The sequence below is a fragment of the Lemur catta genome, chromosome 5, assembly GCF_020740605.2.
Source record: "Lemur catta isolate mLemCat1 chromosome 5, mLemCat1.pri, whole genome shotgun sequence".
NCBI classification, from domain to species: Eukaryota; Metazoa; Chordata; class Mammalia; order Primates; family Lemuridae; genus Lemur; species Lemur catta.
This window is the reverse complement of record NC_059132.1, coordinates 61,723,603-61,751,120: the sequence shown is the minus strand read 5'-3', so window position 1 is coordinate 61,751,120 and position 27,518 is coordinate 61,723,603. Positions and strand designations below refer to the sequence as shown.

At 38.4% G+C, this 27,518-nt stretch overlaps 1 protein-coding gene across 6 annotated transcripts in view; it reads left to right on the top strand.

The window, feature by feature from the left end:
* Nucleotides 1–27,518, top strand: part of DCDC2 (doublecortin domain containing 2) — a 151,735-nt gene that overhangs the window by 21,967 nt on the left and 102,250 nt on the right. For all 6 annotated transcript variants that reach the window (XM_045551884.1, XM_045551886.1, XM_045551883.1 and 3 more), the window contains 3 exons: nucleotides 22,156–22,232; nucleotides 22,355–22,486; nucleotides 26,708–26,854. In XM_045551884.1, the coding sequence (XP_045407840.1) occupies nucleotides 22,156–22,232; nucleotides 22,355–22,486; nucleotides 26,708–26,854 (356 nt within the window). The remainder of the gene's footprint in view (nucleotides 1–22,155; nucleotides 22,233–22,354; nucleotides 22,487–26,707; nucleotides 26,855–27,518) is intronic.

Here is a 27,518-nt window from a genome sequence, read left to right as displayed (position 1 = left end):
TTTCCTCAGGGCAGCCCTCCCTGACCTTCCTGAGTAGGTCAGTCCCCCACTATTGGTACACGTCAGGCCTGTCTCCTTTGCAATACATGCTACAGCTGAATTTTTACCTTTGTAGGGTTGCGCAGTTGAATGAAGTCTGTCTCTCCCCCTAGATTGTAAACTTCAAGAGGTCAGGTGTCATGCCTGTTAATACTCATCTTTGTACCACCCGGCATCAAGCACAGTAATCATGCCACTTTCCAGCCATATATGAAAATGGCTATAGTCAGTTTTTTTTTTTTTTTGAGACATAGTCTCACTCTGTTGCCCAGGCTAGAGGGCCGTGGCATCAGCCTAGCTCACAGCAACCTCAAACTCCTGGGCTCAAGCCATCCTCCTGCCTCAGCCTCCCGAGTAGCTGGGACTACAGGTGTGTGCCACCATGCCTGGCTAATTTTTTCTATATATATTTTTAGTTGTCCAGCTAATTTATTTCTATTTTTTAGTAGAAATGGGGATCTCGCTCTTGCTCAGGCTGGTCTCGAACTCCTGAGCTCAAACGATCTGCCCACCTCGGCCTCCCAGAGTGCTAGGATTACAGGCGTGAGCCACCGTGCTCGGCTATAGTCAGTTTTTGCTTTAAATACTACTGTTCTATTATGTTTTATGTTGTTTCAATTTTTTGACAACAAGGTGTTTCAGTTATTAAAGCTTCATAATAAATCATCCCAAAACTTAGCATAAAACAATGATTTATTTTGCTCATGGATCCTGTGTGTCAGGAATTCAGGGAGGGCACAGCAGAGATGGCTTTTCTCTGCTTCACGGTGTGTGGAGCCTTAACTGAAGACTTGACGGCTGCATGCTGGAGTCATCTGAGGGTCGCTACACATGCAGGAGGGGTAACTAATGTCAGCTGTCAGCTGGCAGCCTTCACCTGCCTTTTCCATGTGGTCTGTCCTTGTAGGCTGGATTTTTCTTCCTCACAGAATGGTGGTGGGGTTCCAAGGAATGGGGGGCGGTGGAGGGAGAGAGGCAGAAGGGTGGGGGATGGATACTTGGACACCGTGCAGCACTACTTCCGTTGCATTCTGTTCTTCCAGGCAGTCCAAAGTCCCATCCAGGTTTTCAGGGAGGGGAAATAGACTCCATATCTTGAAGGAGAATGACAAGATTCTAAAAAAGGAGGTGAGCCAGAAATATTGCTTTGGCCGTTTTTGGAAAATACAGTCTACCACGCAGGGAATGTGTTTCAATCACAGCAGTTAGATATTTAGTTATTGCATGCCTTCAGATGTCAGTGTGTTTGATGGTTACTTTGTGAGTTAGCACATTAGCACACAGGCTCTCTTCCTTTCCATATTCTTATTTTTTAGCCTCCATTAATGAAGAACTGATTTTTCCCCTAATTGCTTCCAGAATTAAATACACTTTTAAAGAAATGGTTGTACAACTTTTTTATTCCAATCTATAAATAATTTATCATTCTTGGTTTTCTGGTTGCTGAGGAAGCACCACTTTCTTTTGGGAAATTTTTCCTGTGGAGTATTGCCAATACAAAAAAAGAAAAAAGAACATGAAGGGGCTATTTAATTTCATCTCTTGAAATATAATTTGTCACCAGAACTGACTAGAAATATATTATTACCTGTAGAATTTAACCTGATAAATTTGAACATTCACAGGGAGATAATCTAAAAAAGTGACTTTATATAATTATAAGAAATATTTAAAATCATTTAGACATTTATAAATATATCTGAATATTTCTGATGAGATCCAAATATAGATATAAAAATAGAGGTTAATTCTAAATATAATTATTTGATAACTTTTATGCTTTGTGATTGTTATCAAATAAAGGATTAGATTAAAAATATTATCATTAAAAAAATAAAATGAAAACATAAAAAAACTACCATTTTATGTATAATAAAAGGAAATAGGGTTCTAATAAAAGGAAATAGGTTTCTAATAAAAGGAAATAGGGTTTCCTGTAGCCAATTTTTAAAGCCTGTCTTGCTAAAAATACTTGGGGCTCATGTGAAAGAATAAAATCTATCCTGTCTAAGTGGAAGACATGAGATAGAGAATTCACTAGTCATTTGGCAAAAGTAATCTCTGCCTCCTTCAAATAGGATAGATGATGTGTATGATTTAAAAGTTAATACAATTTAAAATCTTCATATATTTAGTAAAAGTACAACTACAAGTAAGAATCTCTCAGTTTCATTTGTTATTTAAACCATATAAAGAGATTTTTTCCTAATTGATCTGAAGCATATTTTATTTTTGAAAAGCAGATACCTGTCAACAGTTATTTAAAGAAATTTATAGACTTCACATGGAATTGCAAAATAATCTCTTCTCGTCTTCCAGTTAGGAAAGATTTTATAGAATGGGTGAGATTTCGGTAGCTGTTTGGTTAATGATGGAAAATATATGGAAAAGCTGGGAACAAAGGAAAGTAAGTATGTATTTTTATCGTACTGGAAGGAACAGGGAAAGAGCATCCAATTTTTTTTTTTTTAAGAGACACGGTCTTGCTCTGTCTGGAGTGCAGTGGCATGATCATAGCTCATTGCAGCCTTGAACTCCTGGACTCAAGTGATCCTCCTGCCTCAGCCTCCTGAGTAGGTGGGACTACAGGCCTGAGCCACCATGCCTGGCTAATTTTTCTTAGTTTTTGTGGATATGGGGTCTTGCTGTGTTGCTCAGGCTGGTCATAAATTCCTGGCCTTACGTGATCCACTCACCTCGGTAGCTCATGCCTGTCATCCCATACTTCCTTTTATTCCAATATTCCTTTTCTCCCCCAATATTGTTGTTTTAGAGAAAATGTCCGAGCTACTTTCCATTGTAATTCATTTAAATGATGAAAATATCTGGTTTCTAAAATTGCAACTTAAGCCTTTTTGGAATACAACCAGGTACCTCTGTAATGGGTAGGAGTTCATCACAGGATCGAAAACTATGATTATACCATGGCTTAGCCTTCTCTTATTCAGATTGAATGGTGGCAGTTTAAAGCATCATTCCTGGTAGATCTTGTTCCCTGCCTCTCAGTTGCTGTGGCTCTCTAGTTTTTCCTCTCCAAATCCTCTCTGTCCATTTTGAGTTGTGGGGTCTTATGTGCACACAGTAATCTCGAAAGAGGTGGAACAGTGTTGAATGGAGAAGATAGTCTGTTTTACACATTAGCAAAGCAAATTTACAAGAGAAAAATTCTCAAAGTGTTCTTTGTGGTGGTCCATTTTTAAAAGGCCAAGTTTTCAGAGAGTTTTGGAGGCCAAATTCCTCCTCCTTTTGAAGCTAGACGGAATGACTTTTTAGTGCAAGGTTGCCCAACCAATACTGTTTGTACAAGGTGACCCTTTCCTTTGATTTATTATTCTACTCCCCCTGGGGGTGAAGATTGCAATTTATCTTTTGATGCATATGGCAGGTTTTAGAGTCTTTGGAACAGTATGTCTAGAAGTTACATTCAGCCCAGGGTTGTTTGGTAGTTGGTAACCTGGAAACCTAATTGCAATAACCAAGACATCCAAACACAGTTATTCTTCTGAGTGCTCATAATGAAAGTAATACCAGGAGGGATCAGCCAGGAATTGGCTAGACAGCCTGTGCAAACAAGGCTGGCTTCTAGTTTATGATCATTGCTAATTAGGGTACAGTAATTCTGAAGCATGTTTAGTGGAATTTAAAAATAAAATAATAATTCCACAATCCCTGGTAATGAGCTGACCGAAGATGTTAGTGGAGACTAACACTGGAGGAAATATTCTTTTTCATTTGAAGGGTAAAGTAGCTGTTTCTTCTCTGTATCCAAGAATGTATACTGTAAGAAACTTGCTTTCATAAATAAATATGTTTCTCACACTCCAAGTATTTCATATTATGTAAGTACTACAACTAAATGGAAAGGGACACAGTGTGGAAATTTGAACTTCTCCCTGCCTGTCTCTCCCCTTTTTAAAATTCATTCATGTCTTCATTTTGGTATTATAAAAATAAATGCTGATAGAATAGAAGGTAGTGCAGGAAAGACTCAATGTTTCGTGTAGAACTGATTTTGTGTCATCTCATGGATTCCTTGCATTATTTGTATTGAATGTAATTAAGGCACAAAGTAAGCTAGGCGTCTTGTTGGAAAACTTAGATTAATCTTGGAAATAGGTAGGTTGGTTCCAATTTTAGGGTGATGGAAGGACTCCTCCAATTCCTCATTCTGTTTGGACCATTGGATGGCTAATGTTAAGTTGTTGGCCAAGTTGTCTGTCTTGTATCCTTAGTTCCAAGTTATCACTATTCTTTCTTACCTTAGCTTTATAATTTTGGGATTGCAAGATGAAAATGAGGAGTTGAAATGAAGTAGAAATGTAGTGGCATTTTTTTTCCAACTAATTTTTGAATAAATTTAAGTTGATAAAAGAGATTTAATGGAGCTTGTTTTTCATCTTAATATTGATACTTTATGCTCAGGAAAACAAACAAACAAACAAAACAAGCAAATGATAAAGACTTTCCAGGAAGTCTATCCTCATGCAAAGTGAATGAGGGTAAATATTCCTCTTCAACTGTGTTATTTATTGTTTTGTATATGTCTCCCTGCTTACTACACAGCAACTAACATTTTGGGGACTAAGCTTATTCAGCTTGAATTCTCTCTCTAAACTTTAATTTATGTGCTTTCATTAGTAGGGAATTTCCATCTGTTTTTACTTGAATGCTTCAGTTTAGCATTGTCTATCATTGAGAGATAGCATGGCACAGTGGAAAGGGCATGAATTTTTGGAACAAAATAGACCTGAATTTAAATTCTGATTCTGGAACTTAAAGTATAATTTCCTCATTAGAAACTGGAAAAAAGTAGCATCTGTCTTAGAGCTGTAGTTATCAAGAAATATTAAGTGAATATCACGTATCAGATGCTGAACTATGTGCTTTGGACAAAAAATGAGAAATATGTGGCTCTTGCTTTCCAGGAAGAGCTTGTTGTCCAGCCAGAACTACAGATCTGCATACAAATAACAAGTAGTCAAATTGGGCAATTGCACCACAGTGTCTAAGTCTGATGTTGGTAAGCTTACCAAAGTGAATGCAATGAATATTATATGATAAGGGAATCAGGGAAAGGACACATCTGAGAGGAGCTGGATTTTGAAAAATCAGTAGTTCAGTAGACACTGGGGTTGGGTTAGGAAGGCCAGAAGCAAGGACATACAAGCATAAAATTTCATAGCAGCATTGGCTACTAGTCAATACACCTTTGGGGTATGATTGGCCATGCTCCTGGGTTTGGTCCTCAAAAACTTGACAGAAATGGGCTTTGGCTATAACAACCCCCAAAAGCAGTGATTTTCAACTCTTGGGAAATTCAAACTATACAAACTCCCCCTCTGTCCAAAGATACTCAGATATAAGTTATGGCCTCAATTAGTTGAATTCATAAGCATTACATTTTCAGATGCCCAAAGCCTAGCCAATTTGATGTCCATTACTTTACAGAAATCTAAACTCTTTATTACCTGGAGATTTAATAACTGTAAAAGTAAATCTACACAAGGGAATCCACTTTAAAATCCTCAGTTGTCAACAACTCAATGCCTGTAGGCAAGGGATTTAGAATTACCTGTGGCCTGAGTAGGATAGCTTGCCAAGTTTCTGTATATGCGGAGATGTATGCCCTTGGAGAAAGTATTCCTCTTTGGTTCTTGGCAAATAAGATTTGTTAGACATCTTTTAATGCAGGAACTATTGATGTTAATTGTCAGGGAATTTATACATCACTCAGAAAGTAGTCTATATTTTCTTCCTTGGAAATGGAAGAACATTAATCTAGACCTCATTTGTGTTTGCCATCTTTGCCATCTGTTGGAGAGTAACACATGTTGGAGGCCAAAGTGTACATCAAGCTAAATATCTATTAAGCAGGGATTAATAAGCAAAGGGAAAGAATACTAAACACATTCAGGAGACTTTTAGAAAATTCTTTAAAGAATATTCATTTTGTTTACTAGTAACACCCTGTATCTTCATTATAAGTTATAATGATCAGAGATTGACTAGACTTCACTACTTACATATGTGAAATTCAGACATGTGTGCTGTCAGTAGCCAAAGACCCTGAAGATATTGGAAGAAATTAGTTTCAAATAGGTAGAATTAACAAAGTGTCAATAGGAATTAAGACAAAATGCTTATGATGTAAAGGAGAAAGATCTCAGCGTTTATAGGCGAAAGTCCTGGGCTGGGTTGTCTTATGGCCTCAGTTTCCTCAACTGTGAATAGGTACAACAACAATACCTGGTCTAACCTAGGTTTCCTTGTAATTCAGTTCAACTCATCAAACACAAGCTGTCCAGTCGGTTGTAGCTCTGATAGTCCAGGAACCCTGACTAACTTGTTCATGGCCGTATGGAAGGATCCAGAGATGTTGCTGTTATTGTCTGCAGTGTGCCAGGTACTGAGCTGTGCTGAAGGAATGAGAATGTGATACAACACAGACCCCGGGCATGCAGAGTCAACTGTCTAGGGAGACAGTAGTCAACAAATACTATAACCAGGCCAGGCGCGGTGGCTCACGCCTGAAATCCTAGCACTCTGGGAGGCCAGGGTGGGAGGATTGTTTGAGCTCAGGAGTTCGAGACCAGCCCCAGCAAGAGCGAGACCCCATCTCTACTATAAATAGAAAGAAATTAGCCAAACAACTAAAAATAGAAAAAAATTAGCCGGGCATGGTGGCACGTGCCCATAGTCCCAGCTATTCGGGAGGCTGAAGCAGGAGGGGCGCTTGAGCCCAGGACTTTGAGGTTGCAGCGAGCTAAGACGATGCTACTGCGCTCTACCTGGGTGACAGAGCAAGACTCTGTCTCAAAAAACAAAACCAAAAACAACAACATGGGAGTGGGGAAGGGAGGCCTGAAATAATAGCAAGTAAATATTATGGTAGTAAGAATAGGGAGATTGTGAGAATGATAAACAGCTTTTAGTCCTTTTACTTTTATTTAAGAACCAGTGACATGGTAAAAGAAATGTGACTCATTTCCCATTTACATGTATAATATTTGTTTTTTTTTAAAAAAAAATAGGCCTTGATATTGTACTAAGGAATGACCCTGCTATGTAGGTTGAGATGTGAGTGTGATGATGAAGAAGAGAGAATGAGAAAAATGTTCTGGATTTTCTCTGGTATTTAATTTTAAAAAATAATAAAAATCCACTACACCTGCCTTGAAATTACAGAAAATTTTGTGGAACACATTTGTTGAAAACTTCTGGACTAAGAGCATGGTGCTAATATAACTGAAATCTTTGATTCTTCTCTGAGGAACCACCTCACAGAAATGGGGCACCATATCTCCCTTGTAATAATCTTCAGGATGTAGGGACGTGTAGTCTCTTAGAGTAGAGGACAAAACCCTCCCTGTCTTTGCTGGTGGGAGTCAAGATCTAAGTTAGTCTTCCAAGGTGGACAGTTGATTGAGACTTCAGGCCTCTCAGATTTCCTCCATAGGGCATAATATACTACATTCCATGCCGATTTTTCCATCACTGGGAGGACTTCATGATTTACTTATTTACTGATGTAAAAACTGCTCCTGGAGTAATGAAAGATAGTGGCCTGCAAGTGACTGCCTTTATTTGAGAAGAACCAAAGCAAAATGTGAGGAAGTGAACACCTTGCTCCCTCAGTCCTAGATAGAATATTTGACCACATGGCTCTGGAGATTCTGATTTTAGACTATTCCAAGTGGCAAGGTCCCCTGCAGGGGCCCCCTGATGCTAAGGCTTTCCCTGTGGGAGGCAGTTTGGGAGTAACACAAACATGGCCTTACTTACTTGCATTGACATGAAGTCCATTCTACCAGCTATTGTGCTGTCTTTGATGCAGTTGAAATATTTTAGGTGCCAAAGTGCTATTGCTTCTTAAGGAGCTACCTTCACCCAAACAATCCAGGTAGAGAAGGAAACAAAATATGAAAAAGGTAGGAAAAAGCAGGAAAACCTTAATTTTCTCACTAACAAACAGTGACAAACGAGCCACACAATATCATAAACTTTTTTGGGGTGGGGAGGACAGGCCTTAATGGCTCAAATGCAGATTTTATTTCTCTGTGTGTTTTCCTTAAAACAATTGTACTCCCATTCATTTTCTCTTCTTAGGTACATGTATTTAATTCAGGTAGGCTGGAGATAAGCTCACAGTGGACTAATTAGACAAGGAGGTGGTCACTGGGCCGCTGACAGTCTCGAACTATTACTTTTTGAGAATTTCTGATACTTTTAATTGAGAAAAAAACTCACTGAACCTTGAACATCAACATCAGGTGCTTAGACTTCCTAGATGGTGCAGTTTTGATGTGGAGGTGAGGTTCTTTTGACCTAGTTCTACCCTCAGGGAATGCAAATATTTTTCCAATTGAGCTAGGTTCACTGGTTAACAACAAGCCATTGTTTCTTATTGTTCTGAGCTAGTAAGCTTGGTACGTGAAAAAAGACCCCCCTCCCTTTACATATTAATGACAAAACCCATGACCAATCTTCAGGAGATAACTGCTTTCTCTGTTGTAGTGGTGCAAGAAATAATTACTTTAGTGTTAAACTGAGCTTCAGTATTTTTTTGTTCTTTTCAACTTGCCTGTTGGCTTAACAAAGCAATACAGGGTCAAGTTTCTTTGAAACTAAACCGAAACCCACATGACAGATGTGCTTAAGTTTAATCTAGTTATAAATGGAGACTATTGTTGGTTGACTGTTTGTTACATTGTAAATGCAGAGTTGTGCTTGAGTACTGGGAAAAGACAGAGTAAGGGAGGTGAAGACAGGGGAAGAAGGCCTCTTATGTAGTAGATCTTTATGTACATTAAGAGGTATTAAACATTGCATTTGTTTAACTTTTTCTTTAGAAATAATTTTAGAAAATTTGCCAAACCGTACAGAGAATTCCTTGTATGTCTTACCTCACCCAGCTTTCTCTATTAATGTTAGGTCCCGAGCTGAGGGAGAGACACTCGAAGCCTCATGTGTAGCAAAATGCTGTTTACTCGAGCATCTGGGTGCAGATGGGTGGAGGCCAAAAAAAGTGTCCACGAGAGAAAAGGGGAGAGCCTTGGGTTTTACAGAGGGTTTTTCCGACGGCAGTGAGCAACTGGGCCAGAACAGCTGTTGTAATAAATTCTCTTCAAACAACCGGGAAGGATAAGCATTGTGTTTATCAGGAGGGATAAGGAAAGTAAGTTCCCTTCTTACTTTCCTTTCCATTCCTTTATCATCCTATAGGTCTGGCAAAGGCTACATGCCTAATACACCCCTAGGAAGGGGAGAGTGGTGGGTTTTGTAGGAGGTTTGGATGGAAGTTTGGGGAGGGTGAATTCTTTAAGCCTAACAGTTAACATTTTACATAATCATAACATAGTTACTGAAACTAGGAAATGAAAATTGATACAATTACCTAATCTACAGGCTTTGCTAGAATTTTGCCAGTTTTCCCACTAATGCCTTTTTTCTGGCCCAGCATCCAGTCCAGGATCCCACATTTGTTTTAGTTATCACGTATTCTTTTCCTGGTCTTTCATGACCTTGACAATTTTGAAGGTCAGTTATTTTGTAGAATGTCCTTCAGTTTGGGTTTGCCTGATGTTTTCTTGTGACTGGGTTGAGATTATTCATTTTGGAGGGGCAAGAATAAGGAAACGATGTTGTGCCCTGCTCATCGCATTGTATCAGAAGATATTGTTGGGGAAACATAATTAAAACAAAATCTTTTCCCAGTACAAAAATCCCTCCACAAAAGATAATAGAGGAAGAAAACACTTTATTATTGAATAAGCATTAAACCAGAATATGATGCCCATTACAGGCAATCTGCTAAGAGATTGCAAAGACAGAAATCTCACTCTTTTAAATAAACAAGGGGATGCAATCCATTACATTCATGTTTTCAAGATAAACAATAACTAGTGCTCAAGTAAGAAGACTTGCCAGCACCATTTGTCACACATAATTCATTCTAACTGTACCTGGCAATTGGGGTGACTATCCGTATTAGCTAATTGGCTTTATCCAGAGACTTCTCATATCATATGAGAGGAGGTGGTTTTACAACTTGGAGGAAAATGCCCACCGAGGTTAGTTAGGTTCCTGCCTACCAAAGTTAGGATGCTGTCTTCCCACAGAAACTGGCAAATGCAGGTGCTCTTTCCCTGGTTGTTTACGTTTCAAAGAGATAACTCCTAGATACGTGGATAAGGCATCTCCATCTCTGGGTCATAAGGTTGACAAAAGGTCTATCTAGTGTTTAAAAGGATTATACATATTTCAAAAAGAGGAGAAAGTACTTATAATTTCTAGTTTTCTAAAGTAAATGCTCTGAAAAAAGGAGGGGAAGAAAAGCTCTTACTTTCACCAGGGAGAATTAAGTCTCTTATTTTAATTTATATCTATCGTTACAGTATGTGGTGCTGATCCGTCAGTATTATTGGTGATAGTAACTTTGATCTCTTGGTTAGCAAGTTCATATTTTTTTTTTTTTTTTTTGAGACAGAGTCTCGCTCTGTTGCCCGGGCTAGAGTGAGTGCCGTGGCATCAGCCTGGCTCACAGCAACCTCAGACTCCTGGGCTTAAGCGATCCTACTGCCTCAGCCTCCCGAGTAGCTGGGACTACAGGCATGAGCCACCATGCCTGGCTAATTTTTTGTATATATATTTTTAGTTGGCCAGATAATTTCTTTCTATCTTTAGTAGAGACGGGGTCTCACTCTTGCTCAGGCTGGTCTCGAACTCCTGACCTTGAGCAATCCACCCGCCTCGGCCTCCCAGAGCTAGGATTACAGGCGTGAGCCACCGCGCCCGGCCCATATTTTTAATAGTGTAATTTTAGGCTGGGCGCGGTGGCTCATGCCTGTCCTAGCACTCTGGGAAACTGAGGCAGGAGGATCGTTTGAGGTCAGGAGTTTGAGACCAGCCTGAGCAAGAGCAAGACCCCCGTCTCTACTAAAAATAGAGAAAATTAGCCTGGTGTAGTGGTGCGTGCCTGTAGTCCCAGCTACTTGGGAGGCTGAGGCAGGAGGATTGCTTGAGAACAGAAGTTTGAGGTTGCTGTGAGGTAGACTGATACCACGGCACTCTAGCCTGGGCAGTAGAGGGAGACTTTGTCTCAAAAAAGCCAAAAAAGTTTAATTTTAAAAGCTTTTATTTTTGTTCAAGACAACTTGCATTTTAGTAACACTTTAGTATGTTTGGATAATGTGAGAACTTGAAGAGATTATTGAAATGTAGTGTGTCCTCTCCTCATAGCTGAGCAGACAGATTCCCCCGGATTGGTGAAGTGACATGTCTCAGGTAACATGGTGAGGAGTTGAGCTTCTTGGGCTAGAAGTTGACTCCTAGTCCGGTGCTCCTGAATAAGCTGTGCTGCCTTATTCATTCCTTTGCCCATTTGCTGTCTGTCATCCTTACACTCACCCCCCACTTCAGCTCAGTGAGAGTAGGGACCCCATCTACCCTCTTTTGTTCTGAATCCTCAGCACACAGCATAAAGCCAGCACATTGTGGGTGAAAAACCAATATTTGCTAAAAATGTTAGCTTCCTTTCCCTTGGTGGGTTAATAGCTTTCTTAGCATTTATGAAAGATTGACTATAGATCATGTACAGTTGGCACATTCTTCAGTGGGAATCCTGGGGGCTAAAATGACTTATGTCTATGCAAGTGGAAGCTGCACTTTCCCACATGGGCTGCCCCCTGCATACTCCGGGTTGCTCACTTTCATCTTGGTGCTCTGCATTCTTAATGGAAAATTTACATTCCACTGCCCGGTTTGGTTTGGTAACCAAAAGCCCACTGGGGAAAAATAAAACAAAACAAAAAAATGACAGTGGTGAAAATAGTAAGTATTGTGTTGTAAGTGAGGAAGGGATACAAAAGAAAAGACAAACAATTAAAGAATACTTTTTTTTTTCAATGCTTGGTTAGTAGCAGTTCCCGTAACTTCTCCTGAGAGTTCTCTTGGGTTAATCAGTTATTTTTTAACTTTATGGGGGTCATATTATTCTCTGCAGCATAGCATTAGGAAAACCCATGTACACTTACTTATGAATGCCTTAACAAGTATTCAAGTACTGTTTAGTTTTCCTATAAGATAAAGTGCCTGATGCGAATAATTATTTTTAGAATGAAGTTAATAAACTTGAGGTTTAACATTATATGTTCAGAATGCTTTGGATTATCTGATCTTTTAAAATATTCCTCAGAATGCAATAAAGAGAAAACTAAATCAGAATGTCAGTAGGTTAAATATTTGCGATATGTTGGGAAATTGATTTGATGGATCAAAATTTGCTGAAAAGACTAAGCAATGTGAACATTTATTTAAAGCTTACAATTAAGAGTTTTCCAAGGAAGGAATTACTTATGATGGGTGTCTTATCTTCTGGGTCACTTTTAGGCAAAAAAGAAGTCTTTTACCTTGCTATATTTTAAATAACCATATCACTTGTTTGTTTGTTAATTTGTTTTGAATTTTTTTCCTGCGTCAATGAATGCAGGCATTCATTTAGAAAAGGGTTCAAAAAGCAAACATGCAGACTGATGCTATGGTGTTCATTATTGGCAGGAAAATAACCCTCTGAATAAGAAATGACAATCCATACTTGACAGATGAACCCTAACCTTCCTCTGGGAATCAGCCCCTAGACTGGGTACAAAAACATGGGGACCAGTAGAGAACCTGGGCAGAGATGAGTGGTTTCATCAGCTTATAGAAACTAATTGGACCCTTCTGGGAATGTTCTAAACAGCTTGTTCATTATAATCAGAGACATCTTCTATAACTAGATTCTCACTGGTTAGAATGGTTTGAGTTTTTAAAATATTATTGTTTAACAATGCCATGAAAATATTCTTTCTAAAATATTTCATTGGCTGGCCTGATTTTGCTGCCATGCCTGGAGACTGGAATATATAGCAGTTTTCAGGGTTAACAAGTTTCAATTTTCATTTCACTGGGGTTGTACATAAATTATACTGATAGAGTCACATATCTATAAGAATACTTAGTGTGTGTGTGTGAGTGTGTGTGTGTGTGTATATATATACATATGTGTATATATATATATATATATATATATATATATATATATATATAAAGAATCACGTAAAGAATATTTGACAGGTAGTAGCCAAGGGGAGAGAAACTTGAGTGGATTTGAGAAGGTATTGGGATCATTGAATAAAAGTGATCTAGATGTCCAGTGTATATAAATAGTTGCATATGTTCAGTTACATGCAATTCAAGAAAGATCTTATTTAAATGGGAACAAATATGTGTCTGCTAGTGGCCAGTTTCTGTCGTGAGCAGCATTAGCAGGCTGCAAGGCACAGCAGGAGGCGTCCTGGGCTGGAAATCAGAAGTGGATTCATGTGACAGCTTCTTTGCTTATGGTGTGATCTTGAAAGGCGGAGAGGCTCATCTTTTCCCATCTATACAATTAGAATAATCCGGCCGGGTGCGGTGGCTCACGCCTGTAATCCTAGCCCTCTGGGAGGCCGAGGCGGGTGGATTGCTCGAGGTCAGGAGTTTGAGACCAGCCTGAGCAAGACCCCGTCTCTACTGAAAATAGAAATAAATTATCTAGCCAACTAAAAATATATATAGAAAAAATTAGCCGGGCATGGTGGCGCATGCCTGTAGTCCCAGCTACTTGAGAGGCTGAGGCAGTAGGATCGCTTAAGCCCAGGAGTTTGAGGTTGCTGTGAGCTAGGCTGATGCCACGGCACTCACTCTAGCTGGGCAACAGAGCTAGACTCTGTCTCAAAAAAAAAAAAAAAAAAACAATTAGAATAATCCCAGCTCATAAGGTTATTTTGAGGAACAAATGTGAATATGAATGAAAACATTTTGTAAATTCTGTTGTGTTTTACAATTGTAAATTTGAAAGTAATTACCTAAGAAGGATATTGTGAAAAATCGAAGTACCATGTGGAAAATGTTTGATACAGTTCTGGACATGATATATGGTCAATCAGCTCAATCACAATCATCTCTGCATTTGACTTTGTTTATTTCCCTTGATAATGGGTTCTATTTTCCCCTTTACTTACATGTTTTGTAGCTTTTGTTTTATACTCATCATTTTGTATGAAATTTTGTATAACATTTGTAGAAATAGAAAGTGGATAATATTTGCTCCCCCCTTTGAAAGTACCCCACCCCCATCAGGCTGTTAGGGAAAGAGGCTGATCTCATCGTATAATCCATAGTTGAGCTGGGTATAGGCTGGGTTTGCAGCTTTAGTTAGTTTCAGTTCACCACTGGTTTTAGACTCTTAGAGGATGAAATTGTTGGGTTTGGCAGTCTTGTTCTGTGTTCTTGGTTCTTGGTGTGCTCTTGGCTGAAGAATGACCGGACACACCTACGTAAGGCAAGCACAAGGTGAAATTTATTGAGGGGGAGCAAGAACAAGAGCAAGATAATAGGTTTACAGAGCAAGATACACACACCACAGATCATGACTGGACCCCTTGTCGTAGCAAAAGAGACCTTGGTTATGGTTTAGGTCTTGTTTTATAGTGTGGGGATTGGACCCACCTTGTGGCTCAGACATCACCATGGAACCACGTTGATGGGACAGTTGGGAGTTATATTACTTGAGTCTTACTGCGCATGCAGATCTCCCATGAGCCTCTCTGAAAGCTCATTGTTCTAGGGCGCTTTTCAGACTCCATTGTACCTATGCTGCTTGGCCCATGGGCTAGAGTTCTCTGCATTCCTGGCACGCTAAGTTCTGATTGGCAGATTCATGGGGTGTTCCCTCCTCTCCCGGTATAGCAATCACCTACCTTGTCCCCAGGAGGGGCCAGAGGTCCCTAGTTGTCTACCTAACAAAATCAGGGCTTGCTCTCTCTCCAGCAGGACTTGGGGTTAATACTGATGTGATTTAGAAATCTCTCTCCACAGTTCAGTCCAGCTGTTAGCTGTTTACACCACTGAAGAGTCTTTCTGTTATCTCACCCCACCCCAAGTTTTCCACACCATGGCATTTCTTTCTCTGCTCTTTTGCCCAGCACTTAGCTTTTGTTACACTTCTGTGCACTTGAAGAAGATGCCATGGGGAAGACTTCATGGGTGGTAAGGACTTTCTCTACATCTTGGTCTTCTCTGTCTTGCTGACTAACCCAGGCTGTTTATGAAGGTTTGTTCCTCTGCCTTCTATGGCCCTAGGGAGGAAAGCAGCTGCAGATTTCTTCTCACTCACAAAGGGTTCATTCCTCTCTGGAATTTAGTTCACCTGCGCTTCTTTGCATCTTTAGCTCTTTAATGGGTTTCTGAAAACTATGATATTTAGCTTATCTCCTAGTTTTGTTGTTAGGGTGAAAGCAACAGTTTCTGACAATCTACTTTCTAACCAGAAGTGGAACTACCTCTTAGTTATCTTTTAGTGTGTCCACTATTCTTTTGGAAACATTGATTGTTGTTCTCAACTCTTAAATGTCTCTTTCAGTCCATGCATCTGGAGTATTACCGTGATAAATAGCTTCATTCCTTAAAGTTTAGGAAATATTCCCAGTATGAAATACCCTCTGACAGAGGCACTCTCCACTGTCAGTTATGAGAGGTACCATGGAGAACAGGCATGCTCAGTCTGGTAGATCAGACCATCACTACTCATCAGTCATCTTAGCCAATCTTTCTTCAATTTAAAAAATAGTGATATTGTAAAAAAATGAATGATTAGTTAAAAAAATCTCTTTAGAACAATCTATAGTTTGAATGTGTCTGGTATATTGACTCTTATATAAATTACTTTTTACTCTAGTGTCTTTTAAAAATGTTTGGCCCTTCTCATTTATCTAAAAGTGATGAAAATTGATTAAATATTTTGTAAAGGACTTTGCTCTTTGATGCTGTGTGCTGTTCTTTAAGTGGCAACAAAGTTTCCTCAAAGATTATCATTTTGAGAATGCGTTTTTTCTTAAATTCATACAATAAGGAAAATAGAATCGAAGCCTCTTTGTTTAGGTTGGTCTGTGTTTTACAAATAACTTCAGTGCATTTTTTTCTCTAAATGGATAAATTTATCTCATGGACAGTCACAATAATCTGATGTATTTTTTTAAAAGTTGTTGAAAATTGAGCTTTTAAATTGCATAATCAGTTATTACAAGAGGTCAGTGGTTATTAGATTCTTGTGATGTGTAACAGCATTGTTTCTTCACATCATTAGACTCAGTTTGATTTTCCTGGCCCCGGGTTTCAAGAAGGGGGTGCTGAGATTTGAGGCAGATGGATTCTTCAAAGCTTTGGTCCCCAACTCCAGGGCTATGGACCAGTATGGGTCTGTGGCCTGTTAGGAACCGGGCCACACAGCAGGAGGTGAGCAGTAGGAGACCCATTGAAGCTTCATCAGTATTTACAGCCCCTCCCCATCACTGGCATCACAGCATAAGCTCCACCTCCTGTCAGATCAGCCACAGCATTGGATTCTCATAGGAGCGTGAACCCTACTGTAAACTGCACATGCGAGGGATCTAGGTTGCTCACTCATTGTGAGAATCTAATGTCTGATGATCAAATGTGGAGCTGAGGTGGTGATGCTAGCGCTGGAGAGTGGCTGCAAATACAGATTATCGTTAGCAGAGACGTTTGACTGCACCATAAATGTAATGTGCTTGAATCATCCTAAAACACCATTGTCCACCCCTGATCCATGGAAAAATTGTCTTCCATGAAACTGGTCCCTGGTGCCAAAAAGGTTGGGGACTGCAGCTCCAAAGCATTCAGTGTAACAGCCCTAGGGAATGATACTGCCACTTCATTAATTAGTTCATGGACCATCCCTTTGGGCTACTTTAGCAGGATTATTCCATTTTTACAGGTCAAGAAATTTAGATATGATGTATTGAATTGATTCATGTACAAATTTTAAGGCAATCAGTGTTGGAATTCAGAATTTCAGACATTTAGTCAGCTACTCAACTACCAACTTTGATCTTGTTATTCTAAATATGTATTTTTAAAGCACCAATTTTAGTTTCAGACAGTTTATATTTCATAGCAGACAGATTCATGCTGATTTTAACTTAGATGTTGACCCAGTTGTGATATTGACCTACTAAATGTCATGTGGATTTGTGAACTGAAACTACTTACTTAGACTTACAGGTTCACATGAAGCATTTTATTTTTGTATAACCATCTGTGACATAAACATAGTCTAAATAAGACATCAGAGACAGAGTGATATATTGGAAAGAGCATGTGATTTGTATCCGAAGACTGGACTAGGTTCATGGCTCACCCCATTCTAACACGGTGAGCATGATTAAGTCACTTTTGCCACCTTTGACTTGGGAAATACTTCCAAGAATAATTTGGTCTATCTATCTACCTAATCTCCACTCAGAGGGTAGAAATGAGGGTTCTGCCAGCATCTTCAGCCTGTCTCCAGAATGACCCCTCTCTCTAATATGTGAGACTAACCTACTTCTCAATATCCTAATAAACTGGATTTTCCAAGACTGTGTTGAACCCAGCGCAGAATCAAGGCAAGAGGTCAGTCATCAGCATGTCTTACTATTACTCGGTGGTGATACCCTCACCAAGTGACTAAAGCCAACTGGGAGCATTAACTCTGCTGGCTCCAAAATGAAAGTTTGAGTTTTGCGTTGAAAACTTTTCATTTGATTTGGTTTCATTAACAGATGGCACAGTTAACACTGGTCAGCCCGCTCCCTCGTGAGACCCGTCCCCAGGTACATGGGGGTCTGAGTGGGAGTACCTCATACTCCATCCCTAGGGGTCCATCCCTTCGTAACTAGGTGTGTTGATACTTAACATTAGTCTCGTACTTGAAATACTGCTTATTTTCAAAGGTCAAGGGAAAGTGTGTGGGCTAATAAGAAAATTGATAAAATTAAAATAAATTGTAATTTATTATTGTATTTTCCATTATCAAAAGCTGTACTGTCTCAAGATTACCACTAATTGACCAACATTTTATCCCTGATTAGGGCTCTGGAAAAACTCCCCTTGTATGCAGTTAATTTCATTTAACTTTTTTTTGTGTGTGTGATTTATTATTTAAAATGCCAATTAGAAAAATGCATTTTAAATGAAACCTGTTTTTTTTTTTTTTCCAAAAAGTGCTAATTGTTTCATACATGGTCTTTCTTTCTTTTTTTTTTTTTATAATTCAGGTATATTTTAATACTTGAAGTAGTTTTTCAGATTATTTTATTAGTATATCTGAAAGTAATAATTTAGTTATTTTAATTATAGTAACTTAAAGAAATACATATTTAAGATTAGTCTTCAATTCATGATTAATCATGAACATTTGGGGACTATTTTTGCTGTGCTGAATGAAGAAAACAACCATTATTCAAAACAGATGGTTTGATTTCATTCAAGCAACAACTTCTATACTCAAAATAGAGTTATATAATTATTTTAACAATCGTATGTTTTTATGAATTTCTATATATTGTTTACAGCTATCTATGATCTAAAGCAAAATAGCATAATTTAGACAACTCAAAAAGATTGTAAAAGTTATTTGTTTATATAACTTATTTACTTTCACCTTTAATTCAACAATTCAACGAGGTGTTTGAACCATTGAGGTGAGTATGGTAAGGCAGATATACATTGTAACAATAGCATCGGAGTGTGAAGCATGTACTTAGTGCATTGCTAAGTGATATAGAGGTTAACCAAAAAGTAACAGCAGGAACAGGCAATTAAAAACCAAATAAATAAAATATATAATATGTCACATGGTGATAAATGCTAGGAGAAAAAACAAAATGAGGCAGGGAGGGGCAATAGAGAACCAGGGATGTGGGCAGCAGCTTTCAGGCCAATGGTCAGGGAGGCAGTATAGTTATGTTTAAGAGGTGGAGAGGCTTTTGAGAAGAAGAAACTGTTAGTAGAGATGTAGAATCATAAAAAGGCCTCTCCTTCACATGGGCAAAAACTCATTTGCAGTCAAATCATTCCAAGAATTAAGAGTAAGCAAAGCATGCTTCAAGAAGGATTTTCAGTCATCCAAGGACATTATGAAGCACAGCCCTGGCCTCAAAACTGCATTCCTTGTATGTAAATCTATTTTCTTATGCCATACTATGAACTAAATAAATCAGGAGACTCTTGGGATTGATCAAGAATAAGCTTACAATAAATTCTGTTAAACTAAAAAAATTGCTTACCCTTTGTTTCAGCCAATTCCCAATTCTAATAATTTATTCTGCAGATATATTTACATAGTTACGCAAATATGTATTTGCAAGGAGATCCATCATGGCATTATTTGCAATAGGCAACGTTGGGAAACAATCAAAAGGGCCATTTAGGGACAGGTTAAATAAATTATGGCACTTTTCCTGGAATGGAATATAGACAGCTGGTATAAAAAATAATGCAACTCTCACTCTAAGTACCAATTTGAAACAATCTCCAGGATACATTATTAAATTTAAAAAAAGCAAGGTGCTGAAGCAGGCTTTCAGTTGTGTTTAAAAATTATATGCATATGATATCTATATAAGATAATATGCATATGATATCTATATAAGATAATATGCATATGCAGAGAGACTATCTTTGAAGAATTTTGCTAACTCTGGTTGCAGCTTGGTGGTTACGGAATAGGAGTGGGAATGACACTTTCCTTTTACTACATGCCCCTTTTAATCAGTTGAATTTTGTCCAGGTATATACATCACCTGTTAAACATTTTTTAAAATGTCCACATCACTGTAAATGTCAGTGTTAAGATCAAGAACCTATGGGTTTAAAATGGTAAAAGCTGTTTTTATTAAATTTTTAAAATTTTACTCTAGGCAGGTGTGGTGGCTCATGCCTGTAATATTAGCACTCTGGCAGGCCAAGGCAAGAGGATTGCTTGAACTAAGGAGTTTGAGACCAGCCTGAGCAAGAGCAAGACCCCATCTCTACAAAAAATGAAAAAATTATCCAGGTGTCGTGGAGCGTACCTGTAGTCCTAGCTACTTGGGAGGCTGAGGCAAGAGGATCACTTGAGCCCAGGAGTTTGAGGTTGCAGTGAGCTATGAGGATACCACTGCACTCTAGCCAGGGTGACAGAGTGAGACTGTCTCAGAAGAAAAAATAATTTAAATTAAAAAAATAAATTTTACTCTAAATTGGAGTATCTTTTAAATTTCAATAAGCATTTATTGTGCAACTAGCAGGCATTGCCAAGTACTGTTTTAGGCACTGGAGATTCACAGCAAAATTCTGCCTTCTTGTTTCTCTCAAAGATGGTATAATTTTACAGAGGAGAGAGTTCCATACATGATTTAGAGCTAATATTTGATTTCTAAAATTACCAGCAGAGTGCATAGCAAATAGAGGTTCATTGGTGTAGGTTCACTAAAAACTGCCCCTTATTATGTGTGATTTTAGGCAAATTAATTAATTAAGCTCCAGCTTCATCATGTAGAATGGGGCTATAGTAATGATACTTCAGGGCATTGTTTTGATGATTAAAAGATATACAAAACATGTAAATTACTTAGTACAACACCTGCCATGAAATATAGTGCAATATATGTTAGCTTTTTTTTTTTTTAAATCAGTTCCCTTTACTTATACATTTTCCTTTCAGATCATATGGGGAAAAACTCTAAAAACTAAAGTGCTATTATCAATACTATAGTGGCAGTGGCAGTTTGAGACAGAAAGCTAAAGAAGAATGAGCAGGGAAGGATTGGTGATAACTGAGCTGGGGCTTGAAGAGCAGGTGGAATTCCAGCTGATAGAGAAGTGGGGAGGGCCTTCTAGACAAAGGGGCATGGTGAGCAAAGGCAAGGAGCGGATGCAGGGGTGTTTTGGGAATGGAGAGAGTAGCTGGTTCCCTGGCAGTGCAGCATGGGGGTCTGGGCAGAAGGAGTGTTGGGAGCTGAGGGCACCCAGTCAGCAGTGCTTGGTCTTTGGGGTTCTTGCCAGCCATACTTAAGAGCTGGGCTTTATCTTCCAGTGCTCAGTGTGGAAACCAGATGGCAGAGGACTGAAGAGAGAGTAGAGCTGGAGGAAGTAGGAATATGAATAATAAAGAGAGAGATGGGGGAAGGTGTACTCAAGAGGGCCATGGGTCCATGGAGAAATTGAAGACACCAGATGGAGGTGGAGGGTCTTAGAATTAATGGAACAAGTAGAGACAGGAGGGGGCAAAATCAAGATGGGGGATTGGCTTTGTAAAGGGATACAGACCTGAGACAGGCAGAAAAGGAGAAGTGGTGAAGATACAGATGAGGTGGGCTGTGGAGGGGAGGAAGGTTGAGGGGCTTCGTGCCTATTGGCTTTTATTTCCTTGAAGTTTGGACGCCGATGAAATGATCTGCTGAGAGTGTGTGTGTGGCTGGAGTGGGACTTCAGTGCTTAGCATGAGAGGCAAGGATTTTGACTATCCGTGGTAGGAAATGGAAAAAGGAATTGATTTGGGGGGAGTGGAGGGCTGGCTGAGCAGCACTGAGGGCCACCTGATGCCAAAATCCAGTCTCAGGCGAAGGCTCCCCACGGGACCGTGTGTGGTTCTAACAACAGCCTGGACCCTGGAAGCGAAAGAAGAGGGGAAGGGGATCAGACCGACCACATGCAAGGGCTGCGGAGACTGAGGGTGGCCGTGTGCGTGTGCCTGACGGACAGGGGAGGAAGTGAGGCCCTGAAACAGTGGACGAGGTCAGTCTTAAGAGGGTAGGGTGGGCTCAGGCGGTGGGGGTCATGGGATCAGAAAGCAGGTGCAAGGAGAACGGGAGAGGAGAGATGACAAAGCACAGTGTGCTGTGCCGCAGGCGAGGGCACTTCAGAGCTTGGGATTTTATAGGATTATTTTATTGTTATTTTTCAGCAAGCCTTTAAAAATTGCCTTAACATTTTTATAATAGTCCACAGTTTCTGTTTTGGGTCCAGATCATGAGCGGTACGCCCAGGGCTTAAGGGGAATTTTTCTTTTCTTGAGAACTTTGTTATGGGCATGTGATATTGGCAGAGGGTGGGCTCAGACTGTATATACAAGTGGGGGAAAAAAGCAACGGTTTTTACAAAGGCACAGCAAGTCTCAGCCTGTTCCTTGGAAACCTGTAGATTTTCCTCATAGGGGAAAAAAAAAAGCTAATATAAGCTTAGTGGTTTATATTTTGTTCTTTGCTTTTAAAGGTGAAACCAGTAATCCACAGCAAGATCAATGTGTCAGCTCGCTTTAGAAAACCGCTTCAGGAACCCCGCACTATCTTGTAAGTTGGACCGCTTTACATTTCAAGTTAAAATTGGCTTGATGGTTTCCTCTGTGTGTGGAATTTGTTGCGTGGTTTTAAAGGCATAACAGTTTCAAATGGTTTGGCTCCTTTTTTTCCAGCTTGATTGCAAATGGAGACCTCATCAACCCAGCTTCTCGCCTCCTCATCCCCAGAAAAGCCCTGACTCAGTGGGATCATGTACTGCAGATGATCACGGAAAAAATAACTCTGAGGAGCGGGGCTGTCCACAGGTATGGAAAAGCGAGCTTCCTGCGAGCTGGTGGGTTCTGGAATTGTTGGAGACATTCCCAGGAGGCTTCGGAGTCACTGGTCCCTAGATCTGAATTTTGGCTCACTACCTAGGCTTTGTATGCCTCAGTATTTTTTTTATCTGTAGACTGGATATATAATAGTACTTACCTCATAGGGTTGTTTTAAGGACCGAAGTAATACACATAAAGAGCTTAAAACAGTCATTGGCACACAGTAGCACATCAGCAAATATGAACTATTTTTATTCTTTTGGTTTAGAGTAAATAGGCAAGCATCAACGTTGCTTTAGTTGAGAAGGACTTTTTTTGAGTGAGTCAGCTTCTTAATGAATTGTCCTCCTCCCACCCAGGAGATGTTTATGATTATTTGATTGTCCAAACTATTTGGCTAGGGTAAAAAATCAGATACCTGGAACTGTTTAGTGGGATTAAGGAGGAGGCCGGTTAGAGAGAACAATTTAGTGGTGTTGTCTAAATGTAAGAAATCAAAAGTGTATTTTTTAGGTTCTGTAACTTAAGTGAAGATTAAAATAATGCTGTTAAAATGGGAAGCCTATGAAATTATCCCTTGATAGAAACTGACTTATTTATTTTCCTTTAAGTGGAAGAATTACAAATAATATATACATGTGCACGACATATTAAGAGTGTATATGTGTGTATACACACACACACAGACACAAATATGTGAAATCCAATCAAGAGTTTTCTGCTAGATACCTACATTTACCCCAGTCTCTCTGATACACTGCACTGTAGAATACACTCTTCCTTTCAAGTTCTTATGTTTTGTATATATATGTATAAACACACATGATAAAATAAGTTCTCAAATGATTAACTATTATGTCTTTCAGTTTAATGTATGAACAGATTAATGTATATATATTTACATATATTAATATAGTTTCATAGCCATTGAGATTCTAAATATAATTAGATGTTTTAATTGAAAGTAACACTTTTACATGTAGCAAAAAAAATCCAAAGAGGGTATAAATAAAAAGTGTTCCTCCCACCTTAGGCACCCCTGTCCCTTTCCCTACTACTTTTCTACATCATTCCAGAAATATTCTGTGGATATGCAAGCACATATCATATATCTTTTATTTTTTAAAAAACATAAATGGGAACACATACACATGTATAAATAAATAAATATGCACACACCCCACTTGCTTTTTGCCTGTAACAAATATTAGAGATTATTCTTGCCAGCACAAATAGGTCTATTTTATTATTTTTAGTGACTACAAAGTATTCCATTTTATGGGTATATCCTAATTTATTTTAACAGTCTCCTTTTGATGAAAATTTAGGTCATTTCCCATCTTTTGCTATTACATACATATGTCTTTGTATATAAGCAGAGTTTATCAGGGGACTGAATTCTAGGAGTTGAATTGCTGTGTTAAGTGGCAAATGCATTTAAAATTTTGGTAGATACTGCCAGTTGTCTTCCGAAGAGTTATACTAGTTTAAACTCTCACCAAAAGTTCATGATAGGGCCTGTTTTCCACGCTTTTATCTATATTGTAAAGCTAATAGAACTTTTTGTCTTTTCATTCATGTTAATAATAGTATTTCATTGTTCCTTGATATTTTATTTATGTGATATATGACATCTATTGATTATGTCTTAAGTGCCAGTCATTATTCTGACTGCTTTATAGTTTTTATTTAATTCACTCAGGGTCCCTATGAAGTAAGTAGTGTTATTATTTTCTTTTAATAGATATGGTATGTGACACACAGAGGGGAAAGTTACTTGCCCAGAGGTTATGCAGATTCTGAGTGGCAGAGCTGGGAATCAAGCCTAGGAGGCAGTCTGGCTCCAGAGCCTGTGCTCTTAACTACTAAGCTGCTCCCTAAATAAATGCCATATATTTATATTTCATCATATATGAACTATCTGTCTTGGCCTTTGCACATTTGTCTTATTGATTTATAGGCACTCTTTACATATTGGGGAAATTGCCTTTTCTGATGTGAGGTTTAAGTATGTTTCCAGTTTGCATTTTCTTTACATACAAAACTCTTGAATTTTGATGCAAATTTTCAACCTTCCTTTATGATCATTAAGTTTTATGAGTAGCTTAGGTCTTCCTCAATCCAAGATTATAAAAATATTCTCCCATGTTTTTGCTTTGTACTTTTTAATTTTATTTAAACCTGTGATTTTTCTGGATTTTAATTTGGTGTCAGAAGTGAAGTCAGATTTGAATAATTACATATTTTTTTTAGATGTATAGCTTTGACTTTTGACTTACACATAAATGTAAACCCACCCAATAAATAATATAAAGCACAGAAATATATATATAGATAATTTTATGCCCAGATTACCTATTCATACATATATTAACATCAATAAATTCACACAGAGAAATAAATGTATGCAAGTACAAATACAGAAGTGAAAATTTGGTCATGTCACCCATACACTTGAATACTTACAGAAATTTGATTCTTAATGTAATGCCAGATATAAATGAGTTTTGGTTGCTGCTCACATGGGACATATCCACTTAACAGAACATTATTAAGTCTTATGGTTGGACCCTTCCTATGCATCAATATATTTACATATAAAAAATCCCATAAAAATATATTTGACTGTGTTTCTTGTATTTGTAGCAAAAGAGGAAAGTAGATCAACAAGAGTTATATTAAAAGAGGCTAAAATCATGGGTTAAAATTTATTCAGTACCCTTTACCTACCCGCAGAGGAACCTAGTCAAATCCTATCTGTTTCCAGAGTCCACAGCTCTGCTGCCTTTTAGTTTCTAGCTGCAAAAGTTAACTCCTGATTCAGATCTAACTATTTTGCAAGAAAATGAAAGAAGAATGTCTGAGTCTAGGCCAGTGGTTCTCAACCAGGTGTGATTTTGCCCGTTGGGGACATTTGGCAGTCTGGAGCCATTTTTAGTAGTCACAACTGGGGACGGGGGTGGCCATTACTACCATCTAGTGGGTAGAGGCCAACGGTGCCACTAAACATCTTACAGTGTGCAAGGCAGCCTCCCCACCTCTCCAACAAGGAATTATTTGGTCCAAAATATCGATTGTGCCACTGTTCAGAAACCCTGGTCTAGATCAAAGCAGAAAAAACCAAAAATCTGGGGTAAGTGTTGATATTTAGACTTGTGAAAGTACAATGTTATAAAGAAAGAATTTGGTAACTGTATTCTAACTAAAAACAAATACGTTTCAAGAGTTGTGGTGGCTATTTTCATTGTACTTCGTGGCTCTATATAATATGGCTGTTTACATAATCAGTAAACAAGTCCACAGGTCAATGGATATCTTTTTTTCTTTGCCTTTGCAAATGTCACTAGCCTTTATTATAATAAGAAGACTGAGAAATTTTTTTGATGATCTTGAAATCCTTCTAGTTTCTAACTCTTGTTTATAACCTTCAAAAATACGCACTTTCTGGTTTGATTTTCTAATAGTCTGTTTTTTGCCTGTTATTTAAAAAAAAAATTCTATGGACACTTTAAATCATCTGGTAAAATCATCACTGTTCTTTTACTGAGTAACATATTAATTGTTGTTTGTAGCAGCAGTTTTACAGTAAAGGAAAGTTCTTGTGAAACCCCTTGATTCTGGGAAGATATAATGTTCACTCTCTTGCTTATGAGGGATGGAAAAAAAAGACAGAAGCACGAATGCTATGCAGTTCTGCATCATTAACACTAGGAATGGGTTCTTTTACCTCCTGCCCTCTCACCCCATTTTTCCCTGACCCAGTTCTGTGTGCATTGAGATGCACTGCTTTGGCTGAGGGCTGTTCTTACAGAGTGTGATCAGAAGCGCAAACAAAAAGTACTAGCAAAATATAAACAGAAGAATCAAACTTCAGTGGAAGCTGAGGTTTATTTAAAGCACCAGGTTCTGCACACTTTTTCTCCTCTAAAATCTTAATATGGCAACAACAGGGGATCTTTATGCTCTATCATCAGGCTTGTTGGGAGGAAACCCTGTACAGCTAGATAGTCATGGTATCTCCCATATGACAGTGGCATTTAGTGGAATCTAATGACTTTGAGGCACTTATAATTCAATCAATGAGAATAGTAACAAAATGAGCCAAATTAAGAACAGACTGTTTTTATTTACTTTATAGTTTTAAGCAGTTCTTTAAATGCTTGTTAAAATTCTAATTGTTAAAATAGGTTGGCATTCATATTTTCACAGACTTTATACTTTAGAAGGAAAACTTGTTGAGAGTGGAGCAGAGTTGGAGAATGGGCAGTTTTATGTGGCTGTCGGCAGAGATAGGTTTAAGAAATTGCCTTATAGTGAATTACTTTTTGACAAGTCAACAATGAGAAGGCCTTTTGGGTAAGTCTTCATCCTCATTTACTCACTTCTCATGCTTTAGTTATCACTTAAAATCCTGTTGGGTCTTTCGCTGACCACCATTATATTTTATGTAATTGATAATCTTATTTATCACTTAGAATGGAAAGTGCATATGATATGCATTGATCTTTGTTTTTATTGCCATGATAGGAGATTGAGAACTATTGCACAAAAATATAATTTGGGGGAATTTATGAAAGACTATGTAGTATTTTTTTTTTGACCATGCACCAAACTTAATAGTAAATACAAAGATTTATTCTTGTGAAGAAGATACAGGGCAATGAACTTTTCTATAGCAAATATTATTAGAAGTTTTAGTGTCTTAACAGTTGCTAGACCAAATAAGTTTTCAGTTGGTTTGGATAGAAATATCCAAGAGTATTAAAAGCAACTGTAATATTTTACAAGCCTTTTAATAACAACTGTAAAATAGAAAAACAATATAATTGCACTTATGCAAATAAGTAGAGAGGCTGGGTGTACCATTAATACATGCAAGATTTTAAGGATTATACTGTTAATTACCCAGAATGCACTGTGAGCAGTTTTTCTCTATGAAGTGTCATATATTTGCTCACGATGCTTTATTTCAGCGAGGAAGATGCGCTGCAGAGACAGTCACGAAGAGCTCTGGCCCAGA